This window comes from Pristiophorus japonicus, chromosome 6 (assembly GCF_044704955.1).
Source record: "Pristiophorus japonicus isolate sPriJap1 chromosome 6, sPriJap1.hap1, whole genome shotgun sequence".
NCBI lineage: Eukaryota > Metazoa > Chordata > Chondrichthyes > Pristiophoridae > Pristiophorus > Pristiophorus japonicus.
This window is the reverse complement of record NC_091982.1, coordinates 9375014-9398400: the sequence shown is the minus strand read 5'-3', so window position 1 is coordinate 9398400 and position 23387 is coordinate 9375014. Positions and strand designations below refer to the sequence as shown.

The 23387-nt window shown below is 45.1% G+C and overlaps 1 protein-coding gene across 5 annotated transcripts in view; it reads right to left on the bottom strand.

Moving 5' to 3' along the window:
- Positions 1–23387, bottom strand: part of taf1 (TAF1 RNA polymerase II, TATA box binding protein (TBP)-associated factor) — a 153581-nt gene that overhangs the window by 50789 nt on the left and 79405 nt on the right. For all 5 annotated transcript variants that reach the window (XM_070882593.1, XM_070882594.1, XM_070882596.1 and 2 more), the window contains 10 exons: positions 17761–17961; positions 17534–17675; positions 17154–17284; positions 15183–15263; positions 13034–13183; positions 9319–9438; positions 8896–9071; positions 4390–4631; positions 1693–1906; positions 341–506 (listed from right to left, as the gene is read on the bottom strand). In XM_070882593.1, the coding sequence (XP_070738694.1) occupies positions 341–506; positions 1693–1906; positions 4390–4631; positions 8896–9071; positions 9319–9438; positions 13034–13183; positions 15183–15263; positions 17154–17284; positions 17534–17675; positions 17761–17961 (1623 nt within the window). The remainder of the gene's footprint in view (positions 1–340; positions 507–1692; positions 1907–4389; positions 4632–8895; positions 9072–9318; positions 9439–13033; positions 13184–15182; positions 15264–17153; positions 17285–17533; positions 17676–17760; positions 17962–23387) is intronic.

Here is a 23387-nt window from a genome sequence, read left to right as displayed (position 1 = left end):
AACACAAGAAGTTTCAGTAAGAAGGACTCTCAGCCCACCTCACTCACCCTGGAAGTTAGATTAATGTACAGGAATCGCTCAGACCATTTTTGGTGTGAAGTCAATTTCCCTCTAAAAGTAAACAAGTCTGACAGCTGAACCTGAAGTCGGACTGATTAATTAGGTCATGTAATTGATAAGTCTGATCTCACTGCAAAAAGGAAGACTTCACCAAGGTATGAGGAAGCAAGAAAGAAATGAATTATGACAATTGGGGTTTTGAAGTTACAAATGAAACTGGTTTCATATTAGATCAGACCCTTCTGATTGCATAAAATCAATGCATTTTCAGATTGGTTACCTTAAGGTCAGGTCTTTCTTTGACCTTTTTGGGTTTTTTCTCTGGTGGCCCTTTCAATTTCTCCTTCTCCTGATTCCGTTTGAGTCGGCGAAGTTGTTCCTGAATTCTGCGTCGTTCTCGTCGCATTTCCTCACGATGTTGCTCATCAAATAAAGCAAATTTGCGGCTGTGAAAGACGGACACAAAAACGCAAGAATGACACCGAAGAATGAAATCTTTTTTTCCAAGTAGTTTCCATGTTGTTTCGGTCTTGATCCAATACTTGTTCAATCATTTGATGTCAAGCTACATCGCTCTTTTATGAAATAATGAATACAACTATATATTATTTGAATACTTCACCCAATTCTGAATTTCCTAAGCTAGGCGAAGGCAGTCTATTCCTTTCTGACACATAATGCCTTGCATTTATCTGTATCTAATTTTGACTGACACTAATTTAACCCAACTGCAGATTTTACACAACTCCTTTTGTCAGTCCCTGGCTGTCTCGTGTGTCTCAAAAGTGCTCTTTAAAAATGAAATCTTAAACATCTCTACCATTGGCATTTATTTTGTATCAACAAAAACTTGCATTTATACAGCGTCCTTAATGTAGTAAAACGTCTCAAGGTGCTTCACATGAGTATAAATCAGTCAAAAATTTGACAGTCAAAGGACAAAGCTTGGTCAATGTTGTAGGTTTTAAGGAAGGTTTTCAAGGAGGAAAGAAGTGGAAAGAAGAATTGCATTTATATAGTGCCTTTCACAACCTCAGGACGCCCTAAAGCACTTTACAGCAAATGAAGTACTTTAATGTTGGAAATGTGGCAGCCAATTGGCACACAAGATATCACAAGCAGCAATGAGATAATGATCAGATAATCTGTTTTAGTGATGTTGGTTGAAGGACAAATATTGGCCAGGACACTTCTTTGAAATAGTTCCATGGTATCTTTTACGTCCACCTGAGAAGGCAGACAGGGTTTTGGTTTATCATCTCAAACATCTCATCCAAAGGATGGCACCTCCAAAAGTTCAGCATTCATTCTGGAGTGTCAGCCTGGATTATGTGCTCAAAACCAGTGGGACTTAAAACATTTGGACTCAGAAACAATAGTGCTACCACTGAGCCATGGCTCATGCAGAAGTTTAAGGATCAATTCACTGCTCACCCTGAAGACCCCATTTGACCTTCAATATACTGCTTGCTACAAACCCATCCAAAGAATTAATTTGCCTTAATATTTATTAAGATTGCCTTTGACAAAGCAACTATTTCTCAGTCAGATGTAATTCAGCCCCAGATGTAAATTCTAGCAGAATAAAACCACTCTAAAGTATAACTGAGAAGCAGTGAACATTCCACTTACATAAAGTCTTCATCTTTTGTTGTCCGTATTCGAACATACGCATCGATTACAGCAGCTTTCCTGACAGTCTCACACCTTACATACTCCTTCCCATCTTCATCGCGGAACGTACGATAAATCTTGAGCCGTCGTCCTGTTGCTGAGGAGTTCAGGCTGGTAACAGAGGCTGTGTCATCATCTTTGTGAAACACTCCAGGAGTGGGAGTGCTGCATGCTGAAAGATCAAAATATTACCTAGATATCACTGTTTAATGTCAAATCAAACAGCTATGTAGTATTTGATCCAAAGATGAAAGGAGGAAAAGATGGATATCTGGGTGGACCAGTGGGTTAGACACTGACCTTTCAACTCAGACCTGGGTCAAAATCCAGCTCAGACTAATGAGATGAAAGTCTCCTCACTCTGCTGGCTATGAGGGTCCTCTGTGAAACAGATTTGGGCAGTCTTAAATCAGTCGCTAGTAAGCATGGCCCTACAGCTCAACACTGTGCCTATTTGGGGACTAATTGCTGTCTCACTTGCAAGGCCACAGGATGGCTGGTGCAGTAGGGAGTACTCATCTGAGGCACATTGTTTGAGCAGAGTGGAGGGAGCTTTACTCTGTAACTGGCTGTTTTGTATGTGTCAATACTCGGGGCCTGAAATGAAGAGAGATTCATTCTCCAGCAGTGATAAACACAAAAGTTTTTAAAAAGTAGGAAAATAACTTACTTTTATATGGCATAAGATCCTTTGTAATCTGGAGAATGTAGCTAATATTCTCTCTCATCCCATTGCCCAGAAGACAGGGATGCAGTTTTATGGCTCTCTCATATACCTCATTTTCATGTGCGAGTCTAGACATAGCATATTGGTAGGCTATTTAACCATGGGGGACATCACTGTTGAGCCCAATCCTGTCCTCATCTTATGTTCACAGATGCACTTCCAGCAGGAGTCACTGAGTCGGACCCTGGTTCTTTCCTTGATAACAAATAATGGCTCGGATTTTGCGGTAGTAATGACGGCAAAACTGTCAGCGTTCGCCGTCATTACTTCTCTGAAACTGACAGCAACTTCTGTAGTCCTCACATGCACAGATAAACGTGTAAATCCAGAAGTTGCTGACAGTCGTTCCTTGCTCCTCCATAGGCTGTGCTTTGGAATTCTCCGGTGCCCTCAATCAATTTAAATCATACAGAACTGACAAAAACTTCCCCTTTTACTCTGAAGTATTGCTGTTAAAAAAACAGAAAAAGACTTGCTGGAAGAGGTGTAACTTGGTCTTTAAAGGTGTACTGATTGCTGAACAACTATTCTGGCTCTGAAACACTAATTATATTGGTGGAATGTCAAATTTTTCCATTACGATAAACATTCCATGGTTTTTAATCTAATTTTTTTTTTTAAGTTTAGTTATGATATTTCAGCTTCTACCTTAATTCCATTTGTCTGTCCCAATCTTTATTTCGCACTCTGTAAAATGATTATGTGAAGGAAAATCAGTGCATTTTACTTCCTGGTTTGCTGTCTGAGAATTTTTCATTGTGATTGGCTGCTTTGCCAGCTTGATGATATCACTGTTGCTGGATACTGGAGATCCCCTTAATTTGAAGCCAGAATCAAAGAAAGGCCGGGAGAGGTGAAATTCACGCCATAGAAATCGCTAAATCTTTGTGGGTAGTTTTCTTCGAGAACGGTGGCGAGTGCTATCGCTTCACCACTGACCACAGTCGAGGCCATGGTGCGACAACAGGAAGATCCATTTTGCCCAAACAATCCAAGGCTTGAATGCACACTTGATCTCTCAGTGTTTGCTAATTGGAGAAATACATTTGTGATTGGCTACTGCAACCAATGTACTCAATCATTTAATATGTTCATTCCCACTGAAAATAAAATGAAACTAAACAAAAATAGCTGTGAAATGAAGCTCTCCAATGCCCCAGTTATTAAAAATGGAGTAACTGAGCCACACAGACCAGAACGTCTCAAACTCGATCAAAGTATGTGCTGAATTAGCTGATCACAATCAGGACAGCAATATGGGCTGCAAGTCCCTCATGTTATGCTCGAGTGCTGAATCTTGTTTTGTCACAAGGGGAAAACTGATGGGTGAAATAACAAACATTACTGCCTGAGACTATAGAACATCACAGAAAGATTAATATCTGTGATCTTTTTTTTATTCTTACAGTGCACCTTCAGTCAACCACATTTCAGTCAACGATACAGACATTCCTACAGTTTAACCACTTCCTTAGTGCAAAGCTCAGCATTTTGCCCAACAGCAAGCACTTCTGTCCATTACACCAAACTTTAATATACTGAATGGTTTAAAAAAAAATCCAGTAATTTATATAACTGGTATTCTACACCAAAAAAGGTCGAGTGACTTCACAATTCTGCTCTCCTGCCTCTAATATTTAACAGATTCAGTGCATTCTGGAGGAGCATTTTCAGTCAAGAAACTTAACACAAATTATCTAGGCTCAATCAACATTTGCATTTTGACTCCCTCGGGGCTTAATTTGCCATACCCAGCTTCATCACCTACCCTCAGACTTACATCCTGCAACACCCACCTTTGGCCCACTTCCTGCAGCACTCGGCTTCAGCCCTGCATCACCAGCCCACACATAGCAGCAGCTAAATCTTACTGAGCAGTCAGTAAAATGATGCCTCTCCTGCAGCAATATCGAGCAAGCGTCACTCACATGAACCTTTCCTGTCTTTCTTCTCCTTTTTGTCGCGGTCCTTATCATTTCCGATTTCCTCTCCCATTAACATTCTCTGCAGTTCCTTGCGCTCCTGCTCCTCACGCTCACGTGAAAGTTGCGAGCTTGTTTTCTTATTCTGCAACATGTTTTCAATATTTTTTCCCATTTCCTCAAAATCACTATCTTCTGCTGAGCTGCTGTCTGTGTCTGTAGAGAGAACCTCTGTTGAAGACAGGACCCTGAAAGTGAACAAAGCAATTCGACACTCTCTGGAATTACACATGTCAATTGTGTGAAAAATAAGTTTTCAGTTTTGAATGTATCAACAGAACTATAAAACAATGCTATCTTCAACTAGCTTGGAATTCAGCCCAATGATGATACTGACACAAGATCAACCCACATTCCTTTTTTGGCGGCAACATGAATCATAGAAACATAGAAAATAGGTGCAGGAGTAGGCCATTCAGCCCTTCTAGCCTGCACCGCCATTCAATGAGTTCATGGCTGAACATGAAACTTCAGTACCCCATTCCTGCTTTCTCGCCATACCACTTGATCCCCCGAGTAGTAAGGACTTCATCTAACTCCCTTTTGAATATATTTAGTGAATTGGCCTCAACTACTTTCTGTGGTAGAGAATTCCACAGGTTCACCACTCTCTGGGTGAAGAAGTTTCTCCTCATCTCGGTCCTAAATGGCTTACCCCTTATCCTTAGACTGTGACCCCTGGTTCTGGACTTCCCCAACATTGGGAACATTCTTCCTGCATCTAACCTGTCTAAACCCGTCAGAATTTTAAACGTTTCTATGAGGTCCCCTCTCATTCTTCTGAAGATGTATTGTAACAGAGCTTAGGGCCGAGGCAGCTGAAGGCACGGCCACCAATGGTTGAGCAATTAAATTCAGGGATGCTCAAGAGGCCAGAATTAGAGGAGCGCAGATATCTCGGAGTTGTGGGGCTGGAGGAGATTACAGAGATAGGGAGATGCAAGGCCATGGAGGGATTTGAAAACAAGGAGCCAATTTAGGTCAGCAAGCACAGGGGTGAAAGGTCAACGGGATTTAGTGCGAGTTAGGTCATGGGCAGCCGAGTTTTGGATGACCTCAAGTTTACGTAGGGTAGAACGTGGGAGGTCAGTTAGGAGTGCATTACAATAGTCAAGTCTAGAGGTAACAAAGGCATGGATGAGGGTTTCAGCAGCAGATGAGCTGAGGCAGGGCCGGAGATGGGCGATGATACAGAGGTGGAACTAGGCGGTCTTCGTTATGGCGCGGGTTTTTGGTCGAAGCTCATTTCAGGGTCAAATATGACACCAAGGTTGTGAACAGTCTGGTTCAGCCTCAGACAGATGTTAGGGAGAGGGATGGAGTCGGTAGCTAGGGAACGGAGTTTGTGGCAGGGAGCGAAGACAATGGGTTGGACCCCGCCACAAACTCCATTCGCTAGCGACTCGGAACTAGGGAGAGTTGAGGGGGGGACCTGAACCACCCATACTTCTGGAAACTTTCTTGGGTATTAAGTGAAATGGAAGAAGCACAAATAAAAATATCTGTTTCTCAGAAAAATAAAACGGATTCCAAGCGGACTTGTGTACAATACTTGAGCAAACAAATGTTAGTTGCCGATTTTCTCGCAATGCAAAAGATCTGTCGATGAGTAACCCAAATCCAGGGCACCCATTTTCTGTGCTGTAAAATTCTATGTGAACCCAACCCAGTGAATCTATTGGCAAGCAATGCAACCTGAGCCACATTCTCTAGGAAAACACAGATAAGTGAAGAGTTTAATAATAACAGAAAATGCTGGAAACACTTAGCATCTGGGGAGAGAGAAACAGAGTTAACATTTTCTGATGAAAGATCATCGACCTGAAATATTGGGCTGATAATTGCTGCCTCACCAGGTCCGTACGGAGTGTGCATGCACCCGGCAAAGCCTCGCAAATGCCGTTTCTTGGGGCGCGATGTGCAAGCGCCAAGTATCGGCTTTTCCAATCTATCAAGATTTCTTCTGACAGAATCTACTCATCCCCATGAGAAGGACATCCGCAAAGCAGAAATTAGGCTATTTGCCCAACGAATGTCCTTCAAACTTTTATGCCTGGTAAAAGCAGGCGTAGAGTCTACTTTTACCAGTGTAACACTTTTAAAACATATAAAAATTAAATTTAATCATTCATTTTTATATTCTAAACCGTGTCTATTAAGGTAAGTTTATTCTTAACCCTATTAAAATACATAAAACAATTTCCAAATACATACTTTTTCTAAAACAAATAATTTTTAATTTAATTTAATTTTAAATATGCGAGGTGTTTTTTTTAAATTTATTATGCTGTGTTTCTCGTTTTAGGAGGGTTTTCTCATTGATTGTAATGGGAACTCTTAAAAGCGCAGTTCCCATTTTTATCAATAAGAATTTAGGTGTGACGTCCGAAATCCGGAAACCTTGGGACCGAGACCTTTCCAGATATTGGAATGCCTTTGCCTGGGGATGGGTGGGTGGCCAAGGTAAGGGGGGGGGGGGGGGGGGAAGGGAGGGCGAGGTCAGGCCACCGAGGTGAGGGGGCGAGGTCGGGCCGCCGAGGTGAGGGGGCGAGGTCGGGCCGCCGAGGTGAGGGGGCGAGGTCGGGCCGCCCGCCGAGGGAGGAGAGTGCGGATTTCGGAACATTTTCCGGACGATTCTGCCATGGTGTCCAGATTGCAGAACATTCCAGATTTCGGAACTCTGGTCGCTCAACCTGTACTACTTAGTGATTGGTGGTCCAGGCCCAGGTATTTTCAGGTCGGAGGCGTTCGTCCGAAGGAAGCCTCCGACCGCAATTTTCCTCCCCATTAACTCGGTTACACTCTCCACAGATGCTGAGTGCTTCCAGCATTTTCCATTTTAATTTCAGATTTCCAACATCCGCAGTGTTTTGCTTTTGTCAAAGATTTAACAGTTTGGCATCACAATCAGAGTTCAGGTTTGATCGACTGGGTGCTGGCCTTTCCATACTTGGAACACAACTGCTGAATCAGAGAGTTGGACAAGTGTAGCAAGTCAGCTGAGGCATAGGGAACCGAAAACCCCAAGTTGATTCTGGGTCATCCTAAAAGTTGAAACCATCAAAAGCTTTGGTTCTTTGATCAGAAGGGGTATCGTTCAGCATTTCATAACTTTTCATTTCTTCAGAGACTTCTCCTTCAATTCATTAGCTGGAAGCCAATCCAATTCCAGGCAGTCCCCAATGGTGGAATAGACAGGGAAATTGTGGACCAAGGCTCTATAGTGAGGACAATGACAACTAGAACACCTTTCAGTTTTCTAATCAAACTGCTGAGAATGTCAAATGATCAATGGACTCCGGCCATGCAAGTGGAAGTGACGGAAAAGCTCAGACCTTCCTATCATGTTCATGCCCGAGAGATCTGAACCTCCCCCTGGAGCTGTATGGAGTGCAGAAAGAGCAGAAATAGAGAGACAAGGATACGCAGATTCATATGATATTAGCAAAGATCAAGACGCCCTCCATGGCCACGATGACCCTGAAAAAAGGACTATCTGAGATTGGGTTTCAAGACCTCATGGAAAGTTCCCTGAAGTAAAGGGTGACAAAGTAGACATGCATACCAATGCAATGAGCTCATCTGGGTTGGGGTAACCACTTTTGTCAGCACTGGCACAGAATGGGCAAGAGAATGGATTCCAGCAAGCTGTCCATCAGGGCAACTATCAGAGCACACATTGCGATGCCAGCCAGCACAGAACTGAATCTCCAGATGATACTGGTGGTTCTGGTGCAACCCAGGCTACAGCAAGGTGTGAGAGGATCAGGCAGATAGCTCAGTGCTGGTTAAGCTGAGCTTCACCTGGCATGGTGGGCCGGGTCGAGAGATCTACAAAACTGTCAGGCGGTAATTCTCCTGGTGTATTATTTTATCAATTTTCTCACTCAGAATGGTCGGCAATTTTTGAAGCTAATCCCAATGGGTGTAAGCAAAGAAACCCAAATAAGTGTAACTGGTTGCAGTGTTGCGTTTTGAGGAGACGCCTGCCTGAATACCACCGTGGTCGCAGCAAATCGAAACAGCTTGACTGCAATTGGTTATCATCGCTTGAATCCTTCTTCTTGACTAGAGGAAGGTATGGTGTATTTAAATTCTAAGGACTAATATTGTGCGTTGGTCAGTGTTAAAATATCAACAGGTTTTCGACACTGACTAGAACTATAATTAGCCAAAACTTCGCACCAACATCAACCCTACCAGACAACGAAGCTAACTGACAAATTAACAATGTTTTTTATGTCTTAGTAAATTCATTTTAATTCCATTCTAATACCTCTACTGGTGTGGAATTCGGAGAGTTGCACTAGTGTGGCTTTCCAGAGGGAGGCAAGTATCTGCAAGTATGCAGTTTCAAAAGAGGGGCTTTGGTGGGTTGCAATACAGATATGAGCCTGGTGCGCGATGGAAGGTCATAGTGAAGTTACAATTGCTAGGAACAGTCTTACTTACTTGTTCTGAAGGTCAAAGATTCGCTGACACTCCTCCTTGTATCTCTCCTGATGTTCAGCAACTGAAAAACGTGAACCACGGGCAAATTTGCTCATAGGAGTATCTCCAGACCGGGCCTGCTCTGTTGACATTGTACGCACAACGTCAATAACTTCCCATCGAGATAGCTTTTTAATCTGTTTATAAAATGAATAAAAACATCAGAGTTTCAACTGAATTTGCCAGCTTTTGTGATATTTGCTTTATAAACTTGTACAGCACTTTACATCAATGTGCTGATTTATAACTGAAACAAATAGAATTTATCAAATAAATCTGAATTCTAAAATGTTCCTATTAAAATGAAAGTCAATCCCACTTTTTACTCCAGTACAGACCAGTAAAGGACTTATTGCTGATAAAATTGGCAGGGCAACAACTTGCCTCTTCCTCTGGTACTCCAAACTTCCGAAGGAGCTGTTTGGCATTTTTCAGAGACAAGCGCCGCAGGTCAGCATCTGTTCCCGTCACTGTCTTCTTCACAGGTTGGGGCTGGTTGTCATCCTGGAAATCAAATTCAAAATTGGTTTTCTAAATTTTTCGATTTAATGCGGCAACTTAAATCAATTTACAACTACTGACAATTATGAAAGGGTCAACATTTATCATCAAAAGTACATAAAATTCCAAGGGATTGTTAATAGTCTCAAACATAAAAACAGAATTTTTTGGAAAGACACAGGTTAGAAAAAAACAGGTTAATATTTTTGGTAGGATCAAATCATTAGACCGTGTCCCTAATCTAGGTGTCCACAGCAAGATTTTACACAGAATTTCTAACACGAGTGCCTGTAGAGCATTCTGCTTGTTTGATCATGTACTATGCTATAGTAGCGATGGGTTTAGAGACTTTCACTGATGGCCATTGCCCAAGCCTGCTTCCATGCCAAGCAGATGTTAGCTAAAGACACACACCTCGTTTCCCAAATTCTCTGGAGGTCATTATTCCATTCCATAAAGTGGTTGTACCAGTAAAAGCCACTCACCACGCCTGGCTTGATGTTATTACTAGCTGACCTCCAAATCATGGGTCAACAGCTTCATGAAAATTCTTGCATCCTGATCATGAAGACAGTTGCCATTTTCAGCTAATAGCGCTGAGCTCAACTCATGTAGTCTAATATGCTGGTACTGAACGTTGCCACTGGCACAGCTACAACTAGCATCCAGGACTAGCCCAAAAGCTGGATTATGTGTGCAAGTGCTTATTGATCCCATAGTAATTGCCATATTTTCCTTCTCATTTCACAATCAAAGAGTTCAGTTAATAGCTTGCAGTGCTGAAAATTGTAGACGAATGTGGGAAACAAAATTGTCTGCAGGTACCACCCAAAAAGCAGCTACCATAAAACATTTGTGTGAATATCACCGACTGCCCTACCCCAAAAAACACTTAATTTCAGTCACAAACACCCAAACGTTAATGCTTGAAGTTAATGTACGTTTCTCGTTTCTGTATGTACCTGAGTCAGTCCTCATTGCTATGATAAAATTATGTTAATGATCTCGCTTAAGTAATTATCACTGGTGCCAAACAGAAGGAAAGCACCCACTTTGATACTATGTTTTACTGTGTAGAGAAAGTGAATGAGTGAGGAGGCATATTCCATGAATGAAGAGCACTCATTGGGGCCAAGTTTCGGTCTGAGTTGCTCCTGTTTTTTTTTTTAAAAGAGCAACTGGTTTAGAATGGAGTATCTTAGAAATTGCAATTCTCGGCATTTAGTTTGCTCCAGTTCTAGTCAGTTAGAACAGTTTCAGTTTGGAACAGATTTTTTTTTCCAAAAGGGGGCGTGTCCGGCCATTTATGCCTGTTTTGAAAGTTTAGGCAGTGAAAACTTACTCCAAACTAACTTAGAATGGAGTATGTGTAGATTTTTGTACGCTCAGAAAAACCTTGTCTACACTTAGAAAATCAGGCGTAGGTTACAAATCAGGCGTATGGAATGGGGGGGGGGTTTAAAGGGAAGTTTACAAACATTAAACACTTCAGTTTTACAAATAAAGAGCCAGCATCAATAATAAATGATAAATACACCAATAAATCAATCCAAAAAAATTAAGTAAAAAAAATTTAAAAAATCAATAAATAAAACATTTTCTACTTACCGACTGCAGCACCGGGAGTCCTCCAACAACGTGCTGGGATGGCCCCCTCAGTGTGTCTCTATCTCTCTGTCTGTGTGTGTCTCTCACTCTCTGTCAGTGTCTGTGTTTCTAACAGCGAGGGAATGGAGGTGGAGGGGAGAGGGGAGAGGGGAGAGGGGAGAGGGGAGAGGGGAGAGGGGAGAGGGGAGAGGGGAGAGGGGAGAGGGGAGAGGGGAGAGGGGAGAGAGGAGAGAGGAGAGAGGAGGGAGGGAGGGGAGAGAGGAGGGAGGGAGGGAGGGGAGAGGAGGGAGGGAGGGGAGAGAGGAGGGAGGGAGGGGAGGGAGGGAGGGGAGAGAGAGGAGGGAGGGAGGGAGGGGAGAGAGAGAGGGGAAGAGAGAGGAGGGAGGGAGTGAAGGAGAGAGGAGGGAGGGAGGGAGGGAGGGGAGAGAGGAGGGAGGGAGGGGAGAGAGGAGGGAGGGAGGGAGGGAGGGGAGAGAGGAGGGAGGGAGGGGAGAGAGGAGGGAGGGAGGGGAGAGCGGAGGGAGTGGAGAGAGGAGGGAGGGAGGGAGTGAGGGAAGGAGAGAGGAGGGAGGGAGTGAGGGAAGGAGAGAGGAGGGAGGGAGTGAGGGAAGGAGAGAGGAGGGAGGGAGGGAAGGAGAGGGGAGGGAGGGAAGGAGAGGGGAGGGAGGGAAGGAGAGAGGAGGGAGGGAGGGAAGGAGAGGGGAGGGAGGGAGGGAGGGAGGGAGGGAAGGAGGGAAGGAGAGAGGAGGGAGGGAGGGAGGGAAGGAGAGATGAGTGAGGGAGGGAGGGAGGGAGGGAGGGAAGGAGAGAGGAGGGAGGGAGGGAAGGAGAGAGGAGGGAGGGAGGGAAGGAGAGGGGAGGGAGGGAAGGAGAGAGGAGGGAGGGAAGGACGGAGGGAAGGAGAGGCGAGGGAGGGAAGGAGGGAAAGAAAGGGAAGGGGGGAGGAAGGGAAGGGGGGAGGAAGGGAAGGGGGGAGGAAGGGAAGGGGGGAGGAAGGGAAGGGGGAGGAAGGGAAGGGGGGAGGAAGGGAAGGGGGGAGGAAGGGAAGGGGGGAGGAAGAGAGGAGAGGAGAGGGGAGGGGAAGAGAGGAGAGGGGAGTGAGGGAAGGAGAGGGGAGGGAGGGAAGGAGAGGGGAGGGAGGAAAGGAGAGGGAGGGAGGAAAGGAGAGGGAGGGAGGAAAGGAGAGGGGAGGAAAGGAGAGGGGAGGGAGGCAGGAAGGGAGAAGAAGGCTGAACGGGCCGGGCCCAAGAATTCGGGCTGGATTTACAGGTAGGTGGCGTCGGGTCCCGGGTCGCGGAGGTTGGGGGGTGGGGGTGTCGCGTACAGGAGTTGCGGAGGTCGGGGGGGGGGGGGGGGGGGGTGTTGGGTCGTCGGGGTGAGAGCGGAGATCGGGGAGGGAGAGCGGAGGTCGGGGAGGGTCGGTGGGGGAGAGCGGAGGTCGGGTCGCTGGGGGGGGGGGTGGGGGGGGGGTCGGGTCCGGTCCGGGGAGCGGGAGTCAAGTCGGGGCGGGTCCGGTCGGGAGGGAGCTGGGTGTGGGAGGTGAGCCTTATCCACGCAGCCCCAGTGAGGCCATTCGGCCAGGGCTAGGGACTGCGTGCTTCGGGCCCCTCCCACAGTTTTGGGCGCCTGGAGCTACTGCACATGCGCGCCCACTGTAGCACACATGTGCAGAGGTCCCGGCACTGTTTTCAGCGCAGGGACCTGGCTCCGCCCCCCACAGCTCATGCTGCGCCGCGCCCAGCTCCAGAGGATCTGCAGGGAGCCAGAGAATCGGTGAGTTTTTTTAGGCACACTTTGTGGCGCGAAAAACGGGCATCCAGGTCCGGGCTGCGCCGTTTTAGGCGCGGCCTGAAACTTGGGCCCACAGATACTGCAAATGGCTGCCAGTATGAAGACTGGAGTTAAATGGATAAGAGTGGACCGATAGACATAGTTTCCAGTGTTGTAAACAGACGGCAGAAATACAAGGATTCAGACTCCGATGGATTACCTTCTGCTGCTGTGGTTTGTTGGGAACCTTGACATAGGAAAACCCTTCACCACAGCCAGTAGGGTCTGCAACCCCAGTAACCTCTAGTAGACATTTGCCCTTCATTGCAGCGATGAATGCTCGCGTGGTATTCCAGGGTGCTGTCCTGACCTGAGAGAGATAAAAGAAAAGTAGCTAGAACATGGACTTGGTCAAGTGGTAAGAGTTATAACCATCCCAGGATGAACGATCACACACCCTTCTACCATGAACAACAATCCATGAAAAATCCAGTTTACCCAGAATTTTCCAGACTCCGATGGTAACCAGGCTAAATTTATCTGCAGCACTAAAAATTTTAAATTTAGTGTCCATAAGAACATAAGAAATAGGAGCAGTTTTGGCCTCCTCGAGCCTGCTCCGCCATTCAATAAGATCATGGCTAATCAGATCTTGGCCTCAACTCCACTTCCCTGTCTGTTCCCCATAACCCTAGACTCCCTTATCATTCAAAAATCTGTCTATCTCCACCTTAAATATATTCAATGACCCAGCCTCCACAGCTCTCCAAGGTCGAGAATTCTAAATATTCACGACGCTTGGAGAAGAAATTCCTCCTCATTTCTGTTTTAAATGGGAGATTCCTTATTCGGAAACTATGCCCCCGAGTTCTAGATTCCCCACGAGGGAAAGCTTCCTCTCTGTCAAGCCCCCTCAGAATCTTATATGTTTCAGTAAGATCACCTCTCATTCTTCTAAACTCCAATGAGTATAGGCCCAACCTTTCTTCATAAGACAACTCCTTCATCTCAAGAATCAACCTCGTGAACCTTCTCTGCAAGTATATCCCTCCTTAAATAAGGAGACCAAAACTGTACGCAGTACTCCAGGTGCGGTCTTACCAACGCCATGTACAGTTGTAGCAGGACTTCCCTACTTTATACTCTATCCCCCTTGCAATAAAGGCCAACATTCCATTTGCCTTCCTAATTACTTGCTGTACCTGCATGCTAACTTTTTGTGTTTCATGTACAAGGACCCCCAGATCCCTCTGTACCTCAGCATTTTGTAATCTCTGCCCATTTAAATAATAATTTGCTTTTTTATTTTCCTACCAAAGTGGATAACCTCATATTTTCCCACATTATACTCCATCTGCCAAATTTTTGCCCACTCACTTAGCCTGTCTATATCACTTTACAAATTCTTTGCATCCTCCTCACAACTTGCTTTCCCATCTATCTTTGTATCATCAGCAAATTTAGCTACATTACGCGCTGTCCCTTCATCCAAGTCATTAATATAGATTGTAAATAGTTGAGGCCCCAGCACCGATCCCTGTGGCACCCCACTAGTTACAGTTTGCCAACCTGAAAATGACCTATTTATCCAGACTTTCTGTTTTCTATTAGTTAGCCAATCCTCCAACCAAGCTAATATATTACCCCCAACCCCGTGAGCTCTTATCTTGTGCAGTAACCTTTTATGCGGCACCTTATCGAATGCCTTCTGGAAATCCAAATACACGACATCTACTGGTTCCCCTTTATCCACCCGGCTCGTTACATCCTCAAAGAACTCCAGCAAATTTGTCAAACATGATTTCCCTTTCATAAAAGCACTGACTCTGCTTGACTGTATTATGATTTTCTAAATGTCCTGCTACTACTTCCTTAATAATGGACTCCAGCATTTTTCCAATGATAGATGTTAGGCTAACTGGTCCCAGAATTCCTTTCACTTATTGTTAATCTGGATCATAGACACTGCAAATGGTTTTCAATGTGGTGATTAGAAGATAAATGGATAGATGAATTGATGCATGTTACTCGTGTTGTAAACAGTGTTAGATATTCTTTAAATTATGCCCGTGTCTTTGGCTAATAAAAATGGACTTGCTGTTGCATCATACTGTTGGGTATGGGGGTGGAAAGAGTTAAAAGATTCCCTTTGATTTTTGATGACATGTATTGTATAATATGAATATAAAATCAGTGAAGTGAAAACAAAGTAGAAACTGTATCAAGGGTCTAATGATGGAAAACAGTGCTTCATGCTCTAGTGACATTACATCAGTGTCTCAACATATGCATTGCCAAGTGCATGACTATAATAACATAAGAGCTGGGGTTTTTACTCAAGAGTAAAGAGAAAGTTTCCTTCTTGTTACCTCATCATCAATCTTCATCTGAAATTCTTCTTCATTCTCTTCCTCTGGTGCAAAGAATGACTTTTCACCATACCCAGCATCCTGCAAGTAAAGTAGTGAACATAAATAACTTCGCACTGCTTATAGAATCAACTCTCAATGATGATAAGCTTCTTGGATACAATGTAATGATTACTTTCAAACAGAAATTTATGTTACAAGCAACAGAACTTTCCATTAGCTGGGTGGCCTGGCTGCTATCTACTGCAACATAGGAGTTCAGAGCTCAGATTCCAGCTAATTGAAATTCATTTGTTAAGGAAACAACATAACCATTTTAAAAAATAATTCCCAACTCATTCTGAAATCGGAGACAATCAGATATACTAATACAGGTAGAACGTCTGAAATCTGGAGTTCTAAAAACCGGATTGTCCGAAAACCGGACATTGTGCAGATTGCAAGAGTCGTTGCCCAGAATCCGGAAATATTTCGCGAAAACCAGACTTTTAAGCTGTACGTACCTTTTTCCAAACATGAATCCCCAAAAATACACAAACTGGTGCGGCCCGGCCTCGAGATTGTCAGATTCGGGTCGTGGGATGTAATGGTCCGAAATCCGGAAATACATGAAAGTCGGCCCAAGGGTTTCCGGATTCGGGACGTCGGATTGTCTCCGAAATCCGGAAAGACCCGAAAATCGGCCGGCCCAAGGGTTTCCGGATTCAGGATGTTGGATTTCTTCTCCAAAATCCGGAAATACCCGAAACTCAGTCTTGGGGTTTCGGGATTTGGGACGTTAGATTTCTTCTCCGAAATCCGGAAAAACCTAAAAACCAGAATGGCCTCGGTCCCGAGGTTTCCGGTCTCGGGACGTTATACCTGTAGTACTAGTAGCATTTTGGGCATAGAAAAAAGGGCTGAATGTTCCGACTATTTGGATCTTAGCAAATGGTACCGACCCAGCATTTGGTTCAGCGGGCAGAAGGCAAAGTGTTAATGGACCACTTTTCAATTTTTTTTTAATGGCAATAAACTGTAAACAATCTTCTTTATATAAATGGTCTGCAGCACAAACCATATGGTCTCAAAAACCATGACTTCGAGCAACTATCAGCAGTGAATCTTTTAATTAAGTAGTGAGATGTAACTTTTTATAATGAAAAGACCTTTCTCAGGAGCTGAAGATAGAGACCAAACAGACACAAAATCTGGTTCTAAAGCCAGAAAACAAAATTACAAGAAATAGATTTTGGCCAAATGAATTAAACTGCCTCAGAAATTTTAAGCATTGTAAAGCAAAACCATAGCTGATTCATAGATTTCTGGACTGACTTTACCATAATCAAGCACTCACACAGGACCCACAATCAGCTCGTCACAATAAGTTCCCATCACTTTGCAATCCTGACACGTTCAGTCTTCAGTGCAGCTCAGTTAAAATAGTTAGATTTAGACACTAATCCAGAGATGAGACTGAAGTATCAATCAGTTTCAGATCAATTGCAAAAACCAACCCACATCACCACTCCCAATTCAGAAATCAGCCAAGTCTGTCCTAAAAAGCCATCCTCATAGTAGCAGTTTCTTGAATTGGAATGAATGCTTTTTAAAAGTATAACTGGAGACTCAGTGTGTTGAGATTAAACACTGTAATTGGAAGTACACTGGTCCGAATATACTTAAATGTGGAAGAGTAGGACTCAGATTTCCCCAACAAATATTCATTTCAGTGAAATGTTAAGTGAACTAAGCCAGTGCAAACTTTTATTACTGTACAGACAGAGTCTCTGATACAAGTCGGTATAAGTAATATATAAGGCACTGTTCAATCTTCATCAGAATGTATTTTTATTCTGCAAACTGTGCACAAAACATTGCTCATTGTAATCCTAACATTATTAGAATTTACAATATAATCCGGCTATTGCTGTAATTTTTTTAAAGGCACACACAGTGGGACTTCATCAAGAATGCAATATTCCACCTCACCTTTAAACGCTGCTCTGCTGCTAACATGCTGTAATATGCACAGCACTGCTCTGGAGATACCATGGCTCGAATCTCTTCCTCTGTGGGTAATCGGAAGTCTGGTTTTAGCACCCACCAGTTTGAATCCATCCCTTTAGAAGCAGATTAAAGAAACATAATTAGCGTGCACAGGCAGGTGGATATTATACATTTCTGCGCTAAGAAAAGTCTTATACTACAGAGGTTACAGGATAAGAATTGCATCACTGCAGTAACATGGCAGCTTGGCTTTGCATTACTGCAATAATACAATGGGCTAGCCATGCAGTATTGCTGTCACACAAATGGATGCACGTGCTCATCACTGCCCTGCTATTTTGTGTACATTCAAGAGCTTATACCTGTTCGTTTGAAGTCTGCACACAGTTTTAATCGTTTCCTGATGCTGCTCTCAGAGTGGGAAGGAAATGCCTTCTTTATATCCTCCATGCGGATTCGGCGTGGGCGATCCTTACTTTTCCAGAAAAGGCGATAAATAAACACCTTAAGAAAAGTAAATAGCTATTATACGTCAAATCCTATAAAGACATGAATTTACAAATTAACTCAGCCATAAAAGTATGCTTACCTGAAGAAAGTCTCGCACGTGTGTGTTTGCACGCTTCGAGTTTGGACCAGGCACTTCATAGAGTGGACATTGCTGGCCTACAACAAAAATATCAACCAACTCTCTAATATGGTATCCCTGGCGAGTTCGGATCATCAGAAAATCCGTTTCTGGCATCTTGTGTAGGTATATCGGACAGCGAAAGAGGTTGTTTTCAAATGCCTATCAAGCAAAACAAAGAATCTTTCAATTAAAGGTCCTAAAATATGTTTTTATTTCCACTTCAGTTATTTTTGTTAAGTTTGTTTTATCCCTAGTTTATTCACAACATAAGAATATAAGAACATAAGAATTAGGAGCAGGAGTAAGCCTTTCGACCCCTCGAGCCTGCTCTGCCATTCAATGAGATCATCATCTTCTACCTCAACTCCACTTTCCTGCACTCTCTCTATATCCTTTGATTCCCTTAATATCCAAAAACCTATCGATCTCTGTCTTGAATATACTCAAAGACTGAGCCTCCACAGCCCTTTGTGGTAGAGAATTCCAAAGATTCACCACCCTCTAAGTGAAGACGTTTCTCCTCATCTCAGTCCTAAACGGCTGACCCGTAATTCTTAGACTGTGACCACAGGTTCTAAACTCCCCAGCCAGAGAAATCATCTGCCCAGCATCTACCCTGTCAAGCCCTGTAAGAATTTTGTATGTTTCAATGAGATGGTAGGAGAATAGTGGGGTAGGAGGAGGGGTGGGTGTAGATGGGTGGAGGAAAGAGGCTGGAGAGAAAGGTGGAGGAAGGGGGTGGGAGGAAAGAGGTTGAAGGGGGTGGAGGGTAGTAAGGAAGGGGAGAAAGTGGTTGGCAGGAAAGAAAGGGGAGGAGGCAGTGAATGGTGCCCCTTGCCTTAATCGTGAACTTGTCTTGTGTGTGTTTTTTTTTAAACTTTCCAAACCATAGCTTTATTTGTTGTTCAGGTACACCGATAGTTTATGCAGTGCTGGAGGAAGCCATTGTGGCGTGTCTGGGCTTCGGGGTGGCCCCTTCACAGAATCCATTCCTGAATCTGCGATACACCACCTTCAGGTGCCTCATGTGTTTCTCCTTTTGGCCTCCAACTATACTTCCTCTTTTTCTTGGCAGGGTAGGCACATTTACCACTGGTCGATTTCTGCAGGTGAAATGCTTTAGCCGGCAAAGAGTGTGGGTCTTGTTCCGCCTCTTATCAAAGACGATGTTCCCTTCGTCATTTTGACTGTGTGGTTATCCTTTGGTTGCAGTTGCAGCTGTTTTTTGTATTCTATCCACTGAAGATGTTTGCACCAATCAATAGAGCAGTGTTAAAATTTGATACAGTGCTGCATTGTTTCAGTTATTGATAAGCATTGGTAGTTTAATTCTACCATTACAAGAGAGATTTGAAAAACACTCCTGGTAGTAATTGAATATAGCGATGTCCCTAGAATTGTCACCAGATACTTGAAGCAAGTGAATAACAACTGTGAAAGTTCCATTGGAGCTAAGATTAAGTGGTGGAGAAAGCCTAATCATAATATTTCCAGCACAAAAAAATTATATATCAGCTTGAATTAAGTAGCGATGAGAATTTTGTATGTTTCAATTAGATCACCTCTCACTCTTCTAAACTCCAGAGAATATAGGCCTAGTCTACTTAATCTCTCCTCGTAGGACAATCCCCCCATCCCAGGAATCAGTCTGGTGAACCTTCATTGCACACCCTCTATGGCAAGTATATCTTTCCTTGGGTAAGGAGACCAAAACTATACACAATAAGGGCTAAAGTTTCGGGCTGCGCCGTTCCTGGACGCCCGTTTTTCGCGCCACAAAGTGCACCTAAAAAAAACTCACCTATTCTCCGGCTCCCTGCAGGTCCTCTGGAGCTGGGCGCAGCGCAGCACGAGCTGTGGGGGGCGGAGCCAGGTCCCTGCGCTGAAAACAGTGCCAGGACCTCTGCACATGCGCTACAGTGGGCACGCATGCGCAGTAGCTCCAGGCGCCCGAAGCACGCAGCCTCACTGGGCCTGCGTGGATAAGGCTCACCTCCCACCCGACTGGACTTGACTCCCGCTCCCCGGACCAGACCCAACCTCCGCCCCCCCCCCCGGCGACCTGACCTCCGCTCCCCCCACTCCCCCGGCGACCCGACCTCCGCTTTCCCCACCCCCCCGGCGACCTGACCTTCGCTCCCCCCACGACCCGACCTCCGCTTCCCCCCCCCGGCGACCCGACCCCCGCTCCCCGCCCCCCCCCCCCCGAACTCCGCTCCCCCCCCCGCCTCTCCCGGCGACCCCACTTCTGCTAACCCCCCCCCGGCGACCCGACCTCCGCAACACCCTCCGACCTCCCCCGGCAACCCGACCTCCGCGACACCCCCCCCGCCTCCACTCCCCCCTCCACCCCCTCAACTCCTCCCCCACCCCCGGGCAAAAGCATTCCATTTGCCATGTTCTTGTCCACTCACTTAGCCTGTCTATATTTCATTCTCCACTAAGGACATAAAAACATAGAAACATAGAAAATAGGTGCAGGAGTAGGCCATTCGGCCCTTCGAGCCTGCACCGACATTCAATGAGTTCCTGGCTGAACATGCAACTTCAGTACCCCATTCCTGCTTTCTCGCCATACCCCTTGATCCCCCTAGTAGTAAGGACTACATCTAACTCCTTTTTGAATATATTTAGTGAATTGGCCTCAACAACTTCCTGTGGTAGAGAATTCCACAGGTTCACCACTCTCTGGGTGAAGAAGTTTCTCCTCATCTCGGTCCTAAATGGCTTACCCCTTATCCTTCGACTGTGACCCCTGGTTCTGGACTTCCCCAACATCGGGAACATTCTTCCTGCATCTAACCTGTCTAAACCCATCAGAATTTTAAACGTTTCTATGAGGTCCCCTCTCATTCTTCTGAACTCCAGTGAATACAAGCCCAGTTGATCCAGTCTTTCTTGATATGTCAGTCCCGCCATCCCGGGAATCAGTCTGGTGAACCTTCGCTGCACTCCCTCAATAGCAAGAATGTCTTTTCTCAAGTTAGGAGACCAAAACTGTACACAATACTCCAGGTGTGACCTCACCAAGGCCCTGTACAACTGCAGTAACACCTCCCTGCCCCTGTACTCAAATCCCCTCGCTATGAAGGCCAACATGCCATTTGCTTTCTTAACCGCCTGCTGTACCTGCATGCCAACCTTCAATGACTGATGTACCATGACACCCAGGTCTCGTTGCACCTCCCCTTTTCCTAATCTGTCACCATTCAGATAATAGTCTGTCTCTCTGTTTTTACCACCAAAGTGGATAACTTCACATTTATCCACATTATACTTCATCTGCCATGCATTTGTCCACTCACCTAACCTATCCAAGTCACTCTGCAGCCTCATAGCATCCTCCTCGCAGCTCACATTGCCACCCAACTTAGTGTCATCCGCAAATTTGGAGATACGACATTTAATCCCCTCATCTAAATCATTAATGTACAATGTAAACAGCTGGGCTCCAGCACAGAACCTTGCAGTACCCCACTAGTCACTGCCTACCATTCTGAAAAGTACCCATTTACTCTTACTCTTTGCTTCCTGTCTGCCAACCAGTTTTCAATCCACGTCAGCACACTACTCCCAATCCCATGTGCTTTAACTTCGCACATTAATCTCTTGTGTGGGACCTTGTCGAAAGCCTTCTGAAAGTCCAAATACACCACATCAATCTCCCTTGTCCACTCTACTGGAAACATCCTCAAAAAATTCCAGAAGATTTGTCAAGCATGATTTCCCTTTCACAAATCCATGCTGACTTGGACCCATCATGTCATCTCTTTCCAAATGCGCTGCTATGACATCCTTAATAATTGATTCCATCATTTTACCCACTACCAATGTCAGGCTGACCGGTCTATAATTCCCTGTTTTCTCTCTCCCTCCTTTTTTAAAAAGTGGGGTTACATTGGCTACCCTCCACTCCATAGGAACTGATCCAGAGTCTATGGAATGTTGGAAAATGACTGTCAATGCATCCGCTATTTCCAAGGCCACCTCCTTAAGTACTCTGGGATGCAGACCATCAGGCCCTGGGGATTTATCGGCCTTCAATCCCATCAATTTCCCCAACACAATTTCCCGGCTAATAAGGATTTCCCTCAGTTCCTCCTTCTTACTAGACCCTCTGACCTCTTTTATATCCGGAAGGTTGTTCGTGTCCTCCTTCGTGAATACCGAACCAAAGTACTTGTTCAATTGGTCTGCCATTTCTTTGTTCCCCGTTATGACTTCCCTGATTCTGACTGCAGGGGACCTACGTTTGTCTTTACTAACCTTTTTCTCTTTACATGTCTATAGAAGCTTTTGCAGTCCGTCTTAATATTCCCTGCAAGCTTCCTCTCGTACTCTATTTTCCCTGCCCTAATCAAACCCTTTGTCCTCCTCTGCTGAGTTCTAAATTGCTCCCAGTCCCCTGGTTCGCTGCTATTTCTGGCCAATTTGTATGCCACTTCCTTGGCTTTAATACTATCCCTGATTTCCCTTGATAGCCACGGTTGAGCCACCTTCCCTTTTTTATTTTTACGCCAGATAGGGATGTACAATTGTTGTAGTTCATCCATGCGGCCTCTAAATGTCTGCCATTGCTCATCCACAGTCAACCCCTTAAGTCTCATTCGCCAATCTATCCTAGCCAATTCATGCCTCATACCTTCAAAGTTACCCTTCTTTAAGTTCTGGACCATGGTCTCTGAATTAACTGTTTCATTATCCATCCTAATGTAGAATTCCACCATATTATGGTCACTCTTCCCCAAGGGGCCTCGCACAACGAGATTGCTAATTAATCCTCTCTCATTACACAACACCTAGTCTAAGATGGGCTCCCCCCTAGTTGGTTCCTCGACATAGGGTCTAGAAAACCATCCCTTATGAGGACTGCCGTGTCTCTCTCCATCTTCCTGTCATTGTTTCCGGCCCTATCCGGTAGAGGCCCCGACCTGAGTGAGAACACCAGTGGCAGGTCGGGGCTATAAAAGGAGCGGCGAGTGGCCTCGGGAGCAGCACGAGCTGATGCAGGAGGACGACGGCAGCAAAGAGTGACGTCAACTAAGTCCAGGTCGCTGATTGCAGCGTGGGTAGATACAGCAGGAGCGGCGAGGTCGGGGCGAAAGAGCGGCGAGTGATCATGGAGCGACGTGATTGGGGCCCAGGGGAGATATGAGTTCGGGGCCAGGGGCAGCACAGGCGGGCCAACTCACACTGCGATATGTGTGCGCACTAGGTCCGTGTAGAAGAGCAGGTCTCTAATCGTCTTGGATAACCCTTGCCACTGGACGAAGACCTAGCTCTGTCAAGCCCATGTGGTGGCTGGTGTGCAACGGCCACCACACGTTAAAAAAATCCACGCACAGGTATCTTCCACCCTACCCTATGTAGTTCGGGACCTCAAATATTAGGTCCTTCATTGAAACCCTGTGAACTCATCCTTTTTTGCCGTGGAAGCAAGTCATCCTCGTTTCGAGGGACTGCCTATGATGATCCCTATATCCCCTTGAAGCCTCTTTGCGTCCTCCTCATAACTTACATTCCCACCCAGCTGTGTATCATCAGCAAACTTGGATATACAGGTGAGGCGAGACCGGAGGTCGGGT